Here is a 12,049-nt window from a genome sequence, read left to right on the forward strand (position 1 = left end):
GAAATCACAGCTGCTGTAACTTGGGCAGATTTTCCTTGCTTGGCTGTCACCCGGGAACCTTAATTTGGACAAGCCTCTACACTTGCACTGGAAGAGTGCTATAGTCTAGGCTGTGTGAAAGGAGTTGAAATGTTGGTTTTCAAGAGGGTCAATCCAGAAACAGTACAGGGTTGTATCTTTTGAAATAACCCAAGAGTTGATCTGGGTTTTTTTTCCCAAACTTTCTCATTTGATCTTATAACAGACATTGTTTTCCTATGTAAATCTACCTGTTCATGTGAAAACACTTGCCCAAATGCCACTTTGTCTATTTGTCAGACACTCATCTGACTTTTCATAGGTAATACCCTCCACTGGTTCTGAGACATGCACAAACTGATGTTGCTGCTGAGATTGCCTTTCCTTGGAGCACCCAGTTCACCTGTGGGAGGAGAGTCGGAGTGTGTGTGGTAACGGGCACAGGCTTGTCTGAGCCCTGCTGAGGAGGTGCTACCTGGGTGCTTAATGATCTGCCTGGGTCACAGTCCAAAGGGCTGAGCCTGGGGCTTTGTTTGTTTTGGAAAGGGAAGAGTTTCTCATCAGATGATGACAGAAGTAGGTCACCATCACCCGGGTCATGAGGAGCCAGGTTGGATGAGTTGAAAGATGAGGGAAAACTCTGGTTCCCTGCCAGTGCAGGTGCTGCTACATTTGTTCATCGTTAGTGACATGTGATCTTCCACGTGTTCATCCTAAGATGAAGGCATGTTCTCTGCACTTGCAGACTGTGCAGTGCCTGGAGGAGTTTGGCTCAGGCTTGTAGAAAGGCTTATGGCTACAGAGCTAAGATTAACCACCCTACTTTATTTATAGCTTTTTTAGTACAGCTCTTGCTGTTATCCTCTGCCTGCTGGAAGAGCTGGTGGGAAGGAGGGACTCCTGAGGGATTGATTCACAGGCAGCTGTTGAAGGCAGCAGGGATTCAAGCCATTTACAAAAACATCATGGAAGCAAGTCCTTCCAAGGCAGTGTGGGTGACAGCAGGGAAGTGCCACTGAATGGTGATTTGGGAATGACATCAAGTGCTCAGCAGAAATGTTGTCCTGCTCCCTTTCTAAGGTGCTGCTGTACCACTTGTGAGCTTGAACGGGGTGTGGGGGAGCGTATAGATTTTTCTCTTCAGAAAAGTTTTGACATCTTGTTGCTTTGATTTCAGACAAGGCTTTTACAGTTTATCTTTTTCTGTCCTCTGGCATTCTCCCTGCTTGGATGTTAGGTCAGATCAGGTCCTCACACAGCCGGGACTTCCTTCCTCCTCCCAGCACCCTGGAAGGCAGCACTGCCTGGTCCTGACAGGCAAGGCCCTTTCTGTGCATTGACAAGGATTTTTTCCTCTCAGTTTTCCCCAAATTTTAGAAATTCCAGGTTCTCTGTATGCGAGGGGTTTAGGCAAGAGCTCCACAGCTTGGGTCCGGCTCTCAGAGATGCAAAAATAGCCTTAAGTCTTAAGCTGTGGCAGGGGAGGACATTAGGAAGAATTTCTTCACAGACAAGGGTGATTGGATCTCGGAACGGGCTGCCATGGAGGTGTCTAAGACTGGACCTGGCACTCGGTGCCACGGTCTAGTTGACATGGTTGGTCTCGATGATCTCAGGAGTCCTTCCCGATCTAATTGACCCTGTGAATCTGTGAGAAGAGCCGTGAACAATGTAAACCAGCGGCAGCAAAGCCAGACCGCCCCCGTTACTCCCTCAGGACCTGGCGGCGGGCAGGGCGGAGCTCGCGCTGTTCCCGCGGCTCCCTGAGGGGCGGGGGGCGGGGCCGGGGGCGGGGCCCGCGCGCCCCCTGGGGCTGCCTGCGCCGCGCGTGTCTCCAGGCGGGGCGCGGGGCAGCAGCCAATCGGGAGGCGCCGCCGCCTGGCGGGTGGGCGGTGCCGCGGCGCCCTGCGCCAATCAGACGAGGCCGTGTGCGGGGGCCGGGGCAGGGCGGGCGCGGGGCGGGGCCCGGTAAACGCGGCGGCGGGCGGCGCGGCCATGGCGGCGTCTCCCGCGGAGGTGCTGGGGCTGCCGCCCGACGAGGTGAGTGCGGCCCCGCCGCCCCCGCGCCCCCCACTCCCCCCACTCCCTTCTCCCCGCAGCGTGGCCGGGCGGCGTGTTCTCCGCGCGGCCGGGCCGGGCGGGTCTGCGCTCGGGGCGGGGGTTTCCTGCGGGCCCGCTGCGGCGCGGGGCGGGGGAGCGGGTGAGGCGGTGCGGGGGGTCCCAGCGGGACCGGAGCCCCGGGGCCGGTTCTACCCCAGCCCGGAGGCGGGAGCGTGGTGAGCCTGCGGCTGCCGTGTCGCCTAGCACCGGCATTCCCGGCTCCTCCCGGTGGGAGCTGTGGAGCCTCCCCCGTGGCCGGGGGATCCGCGTGTGCTCCCAACTTCCGCGTGACGGGGCCAGGCGGGATTGCCTGTCCCCCCCGCGCCCGCCCCGCTACCGGAGAAGCGAGGCTTTGTTCGAGCCTTTGTCGCAGGTGGTGTCACAGCAGCGGTACAGAAGGTAGTTAGTTGGGTGCCCGAGCGATGGGGCTCATCCCGGCAGTGCCGGGAGCGGCAGCGGGGAGTCCTGGCTGGGGTTCAGGGTTTTTGGCAATAAATCCGTGGGTGACTGGAACTGGCTCCTGCGGCGGCCTCTGTCCTGAGGTCATGGGTCCTGAGCATGTGGATCTTTATTAGGTGGCTGATACCGATGTACCTGTTACGGGGTGTAAGTCGTAGACAGGTGAGGTGGATTTTGCATCATAACCGTGGTTTGTGCGTAGGGCGGGATGTTATGGAATAATTAACTTTATCAAGAAGAAAGAACCCCACTTTTTTAATTGCAGGTGCAGGAAGACTAAAAGCTGTATCTGTCTGAAAGGTGTTTGGTGACCTGTGTGCAATGTCAGTAATATTGTCCTTGAGCCAACAGGATATTTTACCAAGACCGTCTCTGATCAGCTCTTTTTTGTGTTCAGGCAGTGATTATCTGTGTCAATGCACGCTTGTTGCCTTAACAGGAATTCTGTTTTGTAAAGCCCTGAAATGTTATTCCTTGTCTGTTAGCATGGCTCTCTTTCTCAAGTTGTGCTTTGCTTCTGGAGAATTAACTAGAAAGCTCATAAATGTTTTTTTTTCTTCATCCTAATATTTGAATTACATAGGGTTACTAATAGAAAATAAGCACTGAATACTTCAAGGGTTGCATAACACTTCCTATTGCAAGATCCTGTTTTCAGTTGCTAGTAACTTTTTGAGACTACAGTTGGACTAAAACATTCCATGCCTTAGGCTCTCTGTTTTAACTTTATTAAGCTTTGTTCAGTTTAGCTGCTTCTTAGCCTCCCTTGCTATGGGGAAAATATTTTGAAATCTGCTTAAAATGGAGCAATTCTGATATTCCCTCTATCCTTTTGAACATAAATATGTTCCTTTGGAACAGCTGGGGGAGAGGAAGTTTGAGCATGTAACAAATCTATCAGATCCAACTTTTTTTTGTAATTCAAAAGCTCAGCCAAACTTTTTCAAGTTACAAATGTGAAAAAATGCAGTTTGTTTATGATCAGAGACTTTAATATTCAGTGGTAAAGAAGTTGCTTAGTTCTCTTCATCGTTTTCATGTGAGATTCTGCATGCACAAATGACAAGTGATTTTAGGGTTATAGGAGAATTGCTCTGCCAGCTGCTTTTGCCTTGGGATACTAGAATGGAAAACAGTTCTCCCTCCCTGGATGGTCTTTTTCTATCTTCCAAGAGTTTAAATCTGGAACATTATGTTGGTTGTGATTCTGTGTTTGCACAGTCAGAAACCCAAGTCATACTGAAAGTATCATCAAGGAGTTCTCTGTCCCCCCTCCTTGTTTTGCAGGCTTGTTATAGTTTATGTCTGCACAGTGCTGCTTCCCAGGGCTGCTCTGGGGCTGTTCTCCAAGATGGATTTACTTGGGGCATGAATTAAAACTGTCTGGTTTAAAAAAAGCCATGTTTTCTGTAGGACACTTTTACTTGTTGCATCTTTTGGGTATGACTGTGTGCTAAGTACAATAATTATAAATAAATGGTTAATGAGGAAAGTGGGTGAGGAGAAGTTGGTGTAATTGTTGAGACAGTTGAATGCAGTATTAGAGTGTGTGTGGATTCCCCCTCCACCATGAGAGTTCGGCATTTATGACAGATTTCTTGGTTAATGTGTACTAATCACTTGGACTTAATAAAGGATTGCTAATATGATGTTTCTGACACAAAGAAAAAGAAGCTGGGATAAAAAGGGACATGTAATCGAGGTTGTTCTGTGTACAGTGGATTATTGTATGTGCTGTACGTAGGTATCTGAGTTGCAGTGCCTGAATCAAGGAGATGCAGTCATCCTTAATTTCTCTGCTTCAGTTTTTCTTCTGGAAAAATATCCTTCTGTCACCCATAGGACTTCTTATGGCCTAGTTGAGTATTGAAATCATGAGTGAGGTCAATGGGGAAAAACTGATAGTTCTGTATTCAGAACAGGGTCTTAGCAGTAGAAAAATAACGATTTCTAATATGAAAAACAAGTTACTTTTTATCCTCTTATTAACTTCTGTTAAAGAGGAAAGAAATGTCATAAAGTGTTCTTCCTACCTCCAGGTCAGACTTCTCTTACAGTGCTCTTTGCTGGTGCTTTTAAATGCCCTTGCTGAGGTGGAGTGTGTGTACCTACAGGGTTTTGGTTGAAGGGCTTCCTCGTACAAAACTTTCGGGTTGTTAAGACTTGGATTTCTGTAGATTAAACACTTCAATCAAGCGTTTCCTAATGAGGTATTAACTTACTGTGTTTTTGTGACTATTGACTGCAATACTAAATGCAGCATTTTCCAACAGTAATTGTGGAATGATCTTTCAAAAACTGGAGAAGAGTTGTTGATATCTCAGCTAATGCACTGTTATTTCTTTGGTTACAGAAGGAATTATGTTTTTTCAGTGGTTTGCTGAGTTAAAAGCAGTTAGAATACCTGCTTGCACTATGGAATGGCATTCAATAAAATGACACTGCTTGTCTTTACACATGTATCTGATAACCAGTTTAAGTAAAAAATTTCTATGTGTCAGAGTTCCTAAACTCCCAGCCTGAATTAAGGACTCCTTGTTTTGCTTAGCTCTGTTAATGTTGCCTAAATAACATTCCAAATTAGATAGCATTTCAGACCTGTTATGTTTAATAGGTTTCAAGGATCAAACCAGAAATGGAAACTTCTCACAGGCAAAAATACATTTCCCACTTGAATACATTTTCCACTTCAGCTTTCTCAGTCACTTGAGAGCTGTCCTGTGTAGAACAAGTGTTCTTGTTTGCTACAGATCACATAAGATTTCTCATAAGCATATGGTATTTCATGCTGGAAAGCTTCAGATATATTTTTGTATTCCTTTAGGATCTTATACAGGACAAAGTTGTTTGTGGTTATTTAGCTTTTACCTGGTGAACTGAGTGTCTGGCATATATGGTTTGTCTTCTCTACTTCTGCACACCTTTGGTTGGCGTGTGGTTGGTTTTTTTTTTTGAAGAGCAATATAATTTGTGTGGATCTGGTGGTTTCCAGAAGCTGTTTTATGTACCTGGGTTTGCTTTGTGTTGGTTTTTTAAAGCCTTTCTTTCATACTGAACTAACAAACGTGAAGTGGGAGTGTTACGGATATTGGGTTGCACATTTTGAAAAATTGCTTGGTTGGGGTTTGTTTGTTGTGTTGCTTTTTGTTGTTTGTTTTTCTTTTTTAATTCTGTTGACAGATGGGTAACTCCATTAGTGGACTTTTGTCTTCTTGAATCTTTTCCTTAATTTGCAATCAGATGCAGGTGTTAAATACAATCTGTAATAACAGCCAGAATTTCTTGAAGGATGAGACTTTATGGACACAAAACTGTAGAGGGGGAGAGCGCTCTCTGGGTTGTGAAGCAGTGATCAAGACAGCAAAGTCTCCTTCCCGTTTTCCATCTCCTGGTAAACTGAATTGATGATGCTGAAAAAGATTGATTCTTCATTTTGATGTACCCTAACATGTATGTCTGCCTCACTTGCAAGGTCTGATTGTTGCAGGAATTACTTCTCCCCAGCTAAGGCTTCCCATTCTGTGGAAAATGCTTTCTTTCAAATGAGAACTATATGCAGCCATGATAGGAAGTTTAGGAAAGCCTTAATATATAGTTGCTGATACTGCCTGAATCTTAAAAGGTGATGCTGCTGTACTGTTTTATCGTTGTAATAAGCTTTGATGCTTTTTTTCTTGACTTTAGTGGTACTTGATTCTTGACCTATCTAACTGGAACAAAAGAATAACAGGATGTTATTGCCTGGAGGAATTGTTTACAACCAAGTGTTCTCTGTTAGAGTACTCAGTCATTTTTATATTGGCTTCCTCAAAAAAAGGCTCTCTAGTAGTCCAGGAGATGCTACCATTTTATGTTTTACATTAGATTAACCATTACTGTTTCCTTACATCCTGTGTGGATCATTTCAGTACACCGAAAAACTGAGGTCAAAACTAGAACCAAATATTAAAATAAGAAAGCAAATAAAATTAATTTTTCAATACTAATCAAATCTGTACTCTGAATAACCCTTCTGCTAAATAAAAGCTTTTTCTTTTATTACTAACAATTACTTTAATTTATCTAATTTTTTGTATGTGTCTTACACATGTTAAGCTGCTCTTTCTGTATGGTAGTTGTTCATCTGACCCTAATCAGTCACCTGCTGCTGACTGAGATGTGTCAAGGATCATTGTTCAACCTCAGAAATGGATTGCAACTTGCTGGAAACTCCTGTAAAGGTGTTTGAGCTTGAAGTGTCTCCAGTAACATCAGAGAGAGCCTTTAGAGGCACCAAGTTAGATCATAATATGTTATATGTTTTATCTTATTGCTTAAAGCGAAGGAGAAGAGTTGGAAGTGCAGTATGTTCATAGTTGAATTATTGGATGTTGCAGACATGAATTACTGGCAAAGATAAACACCTTCTGCTGATGTAAAAGTGTAGCACTGCAATGCACAACATGAAAAACTTGGGGCTTTTTCTCACCCTCCCCTGACTCAGGTGTAGGCATCAGCTTAAACTTGTAAAGTGACAAATCACAGCTCTTTGTTGTAATCTTGTTGTGAATCTTATCCCATTTAGTTTGTGTGGGAAATATTTTGTCATTTGCATCAGTTCCAGGTTGCACATACGTGTGTCTGTACCTACCTGTGCACCCTCACAGACCAGAGCCTGCCTTTGGGGGTGCAGGGGAGGATCACACTTGATTGTCCAGTGTCTTGTGCTGTGGTCATCAACACATCAGCATTTCTTAATTTGTGCCTTCTTTCTCCCCCTTTCTTCCTGCTTATGCCTTTTCTTCTGCCTCCTGCTCTGCTTTGGACCATCACTAAAGCAGGAGTTATTCTCCCAGTTGTCATTAGTGTTATTTTCCTACCATGCGAGTTTGGAAGGAATGGGGATGAGAATGGACAGTGTTAATAATTGTCCTTTGTAATTATTGACTGCAAACAGCTGTAGCCCAGGCAAGAGAGAAGCTGTAAGCAAGTTTTAAACTCCTTATAAGCTTGAAAGTTCTTTCCAAGTGCTGTTTTCTTGCCCAAAATGAACAGGTCAAGAACTTCTCACCTTAATATAGATTCATTAAATATAGGTAGAGTCATTGTGACACTTCTGGAAGTGCCACTTTGTTAGTTTGACACTTGCTTTGCTGTTCTGAGAGCACATTTTAAATTGTTTTAATAGGCATCCATAAAAGGATTTCTGTTTTGTGATCAGTTCAAAGAATGGCTGACAAGCTGACAAGCTGGCAAGCATTGCCCTTAAAACTTTAAGCTTTTGTCTACCTACTGGCTCAAAAACCTATTTCATCATCTTGTTACGCAGTATCTGTTAGTAAATAAATTCTTAGAGATTATGAAAATGGCATGTTTTAGCAGTCCCAGCTATTTTGACCAGTTCATCATGAATGTATACTGTTAGAATATACTAATATGATTAACAATAGAATAACGATAAAACCTGGAAGTTGATAATAAGATAACCATCTTGCTGACTCAGCTCTGTAAAGGATGTTTTGTCTGATTTAATTAGACCAAGGAGTTTTGGATAGTTCAGTCTCTGTAACACGCAGCCATACTCCCTCACCCCTTAGCTTTAACACATTACATAACCCCTAAAAACAATTGAAGCTTGAATTTATTGGGAGCAGACTAACTGATATAAACATTGTGTGCAGCCATTCTCTGGCAGAAGAAATATTTATTTTTTTGCACACTGTTTTTACCTGGTTTATATTGGGTTATTTGTGTTCTCGGAGGGAATAGTTTACCAGCTCAGTTGTAACATTATTGTGTTCTTTTGTTTGTTTGTTTTTGCTTCCAGCCTCCGGAATGGCTGGCAGTCAGAAGTTGTCAGAAGCAGCTGAATGTTCTTGTTCCATCTTTACAAACAATGCCGTACAACTCAGTGCCCAGAGCTGCTGCCTTTGCTGGGCTGTGTGTGCCCGTGTGTGTCAGGGCAGCTGGGCACCGGGGCGCTAAACCTGAGAGACTCCCTGTGTGTGCAGAGCAGCAGGGAATGCTCCATCTCCTCACCTGTACAGATGGAATTAATTCAAATTGAACCTTTCACGTTCATGTCAGGACTGCAAAAGCATTGGGTAGACATTTATATCCAGGAAGAGACTCTTGGGGAGACAAACTGGATTTAGAGAGAAGTTTCCTAGACAAGCTGCAGTGCTGCTGGACATGGTGTGTACCTGGTTACTGGCTAGGTGCCTGTCCCCTCCTGTGTCACCAGAACCACTGGGAGCACAGCAGTGGTGTGAAAGAGTAGCAAGGCAAGCTGGAGGGCTTCTGCAGTCAATAGGGAAGAGTAGAAGAGGTACAGGCTGCTGCCTGTGTATTTTTTTGACAGCCACTCATGTTGCAGCTGTCTGTGGATCTACAGGAGTTACTGATCCAGAACTTATTGTATATATGGCTATGAAGGAGGCAAATAAGGATCTCCTGAGCAAGGTGAATGAAGAGGAAAAGGTTCAAAATTGCCTTTGAAACAGTAAAATTTTCATTTTGAATCTATTCTCTATGGGTGCCAGAATCAAGTATCTGATGCTTTATCTCCACGTGGAGTTTGCATTACCTGCTTTGTGTCTGCATGTAATGAGCTCCCAACAGTCCTGGAGCTCTTTGGCTGTTGGTTTCTTTCTGGGATCGGTGTGTTTGGGGCAGCTTTGTTGAGCTGGGGCAGCAGTTCCTCAGCGGTTCTGCCTGTCATCAGTGAGTGGGGAGGAAAGGTCAGCTGGTCACAGCACAGCCCGGTATCCTGTGGGCAGGACTCTGCTCTTCAGGATGTGCAGGGTCACAGCACTCTGGGTCCTTCCAGTGTCAGGCACTTCTGTGTTTGGATCGAGCTGTCTGAATTTATCCTGATGTGCCTTGGACACTGCTGTGACCAGAGAGTCATCTCTTGTGATTACATATTGCCTTTTCACCTTAGCGTGGTTTTATTTCTGAAGTTTCTAGTCTCCATAGCTTAGAAAAGCAAGAAGTTGACCCCTCAGTATCACCTGTCAGTTTAAAAAATACAGAAAGGTGTGAGGTGGCTTTTGACAGTGAGAGCAGTTAGTCAAAAAAGTGAAAGTGAAAACAGTAGATCTGTAGGAAAGATTGTTGTGAACAATTCAGGATTTTTTTTTAAGTGTTTTTGTTAATCTAGAAGGGTATTTCTACGAGGCAGCTCATGTGGATGTTGGCTAGCTTGGTTGTTCTGCTGGGCTAACTAAAGTCCTGTAGCTGTCCTAATTTGGCGCTGACCCCAAATAAATAACAGCCTTGCTTTCAGTAAGGCACATCTAAATCAACCTTCAACACGCCAGCACTGGGTTTTTGGCTTCCGGTTTCCTGAGGCAATGTACAAAGCAATTTGTCTTTTTGTAAAATAGCTTCCATATCTCTAATGGGATACAAGTAAATAAACCATGTGATTAAGCCATCTTTAAAATCTCATGAGTGTGGATCCTATTTCTGGGATCTCCGCTATGTGGACTACACTGATGCCTTACTAAACCTGACTCTGGGATGCCTGTGCCCAAAAGCATCTAATTGTCTTTGTTTCTCTCATGCTTGAATAACAGAGCAAGTCTTGTGGTCTGAGTAACTAAATGTGGGTCCAAGAAGAGCTATTTTAGAGCTTTTAGGGCTGTGTGTCCTACATCAGCATCTGCTCTCGGCCTTTTTCTGAGAAGGAAAAGGTGGGATTGTTTGTCCAGCTGGTTTCTGGCAGTTGAGCTGTGACTGAGGACCTTCCTCACGCTGGGAGAGGGTCGTGGTACACTCAGTGAAGGCCAGAGGTGCTCAGGGAAAGCAGAAAGGTACATGTGGGTTCTTCACTTGAACCCTCTCAGAAACTCACTGATGCTGATGTCATTGAAGCCAAGTAATTGATAGAAGATGAATTGGACACTTTTTTATGCAAGACAAGAATGGATATCTTAGGATGTTTGTGATATATTAGCAAATGGCTTTTCTTAATTTGATGCCAACATAGTTTTTTACTTGTTTTTTCCTAAATCTGGTCAGTTCTGTTGCTGTCATAAAACACACTGATAATGTTATGTACCTTAAAAGCCTGATCATGACTAAGAATTTTGAAAGCTTAGGCCACCTATTAGTGATCAGTGCTGGGTGAGGTTGGTTGTTAGGTCTTTCTTTTCTGAACTGTTAGATTTTCTAGTAGGAGACAATGTTCTTGGAGGTGAAGGGAGAAGATAGACTTGTGATTTGGCTGGAATTGTCTTGCACAATTGATTGTTTTGTCAGTAAGTGGACATTGTGGATGTTTATCTTAGTTCCCAGGCAATCACCTCCAACTATAGGGTAGGGGGTGGGAGAAACTTACTTACTTTTTATTGTTTTATTTTAATTTAGTGGTCTGCTTTCAGTTTTATGTTGTTACTCAGTAGTTTCTGCCTCAGGATTAGCATGCAGTTCCCTCCATTAGCTTAAAAACCACTCCACTTGGGATTGGTTAGGGAGTCCAAGCCCTGTGGTTGAAAAGGAGACCAATGATAAAGCATCCTTAGTGCTTCCTAGGAGTCTCCTTTAGAAAGCACTTTCAGTAGTGTGTGGAATTCAGGAAGGCCTCAGGGGCAACATCTGCTGCTTCAGCCATCGCTGGTGGTATCTGTTTAACTCCTCAACCACCTAGACTGGATCAGCTTTCCTCACAAGTGTCTCTGTCTCTCCATGGCCTACAAACAGCCCTTCATCTGGGAAGCTTTTTGCTTTTCAGAGAAACAGTGCTCATTTGTCTTCTTCCTTTGACATGGTCACAGCTGTTGGGATTTCCCCCCCTGCCCCCCTCAAATTCTGTATCTTATCAGATGGGCCATGGAGGACTGTACAGCTGTATTAATTAACAGGAGGAGTGCAATCACTTATCTCACTCCTCTGAGGCTAATTTCTCTCATGTGTAAATGAAATACTCTTTGGTTCCTTAAAAATCTCGTACCCTGCTGACAGGTCGTATCAGAAATCCTGATATTTTGAGTGTGACCTCTCTGTGGTGTTAAATAAAAATAGATGCAAGAATTCTTTATTCATGCCTTTTTTCCCCCAGAGTTCTTTACTTCTTTATTAATCTGTTCTGATAAATTTGATACCCTTTTCATTCTGCCTGGGAAATAAATATTGTCAGAATCTATTTCCCACCCCTGATGGATGCCAAGATACCATTGGGTGGAAATTTTAGTGGTCTTTGTGCATCTGTGTGAGTGTTCAGTGCAATTGGCCTGGCTGGCTGGGGGGTGTAAATGGCAGCCTGTTCTTTGCGGTCTCACAGGTCACGCACCAAAAGTTGTTATGCTGTTCAGAGTGTGTTCTCAGAAAGGTCTTTGCTTACTCTGTAGAAAGGACAGATAAGAATTGCCAGCTGAGAAACATGGGAGCTGCTCATGGAAATTGTTCCCAGGTGGTTGCGTTCCTGTTGGCACTTGGGAGCAGTGGAAGTTGCCGGGCTCTGGCTCTGGCAATAGCAGCTTGTCCTTAC

At 44.3% G+C, this 12,049-nt stretch overlaps 1 protein-coding gene across 1 annotated transcript in view; it reads left to right on the forward strand.

Annotated features, from left to right (window-relative positions):
- Positions 1-1,979: 1,979 nt before the first annotated feature.
- Positions 1,980-12,049, forward strand: part of NEDD4 (NEDD4 E3 ubiquitin protein ligase) — a 52,964-nt gene continuing 42,894 nt past the window's right edge. The window contains exon 1 of the mRNA XM_050309380.1: positions 1,980-2,058. Within this exon, the coding sequence (XP_050165337.1) occupies positions 2,014-2,058 (45 nt within the window). The 5' untranslated portion in view covers positions 1,980-2,013. The remainder of the gene's footprint in view (positions 2,059-12,049) is intronic.

This window comes from Myiozetetes cayanensis, unplaced genomic scaffold (genome assembly GCF_022539395.1).
Source record: "Myiozetetes cayanensis isolate MyiCay16 unplaced genomic scaffold, myiCay2020 scf14, whole genome shotgun sequence".
Lineage (NCBI taxonomy): Eukaryota > Metazoa > Chordata > Aves > Passeriformes > Tyrannidae > Myiozetetes > Myiozetetes cayanensis.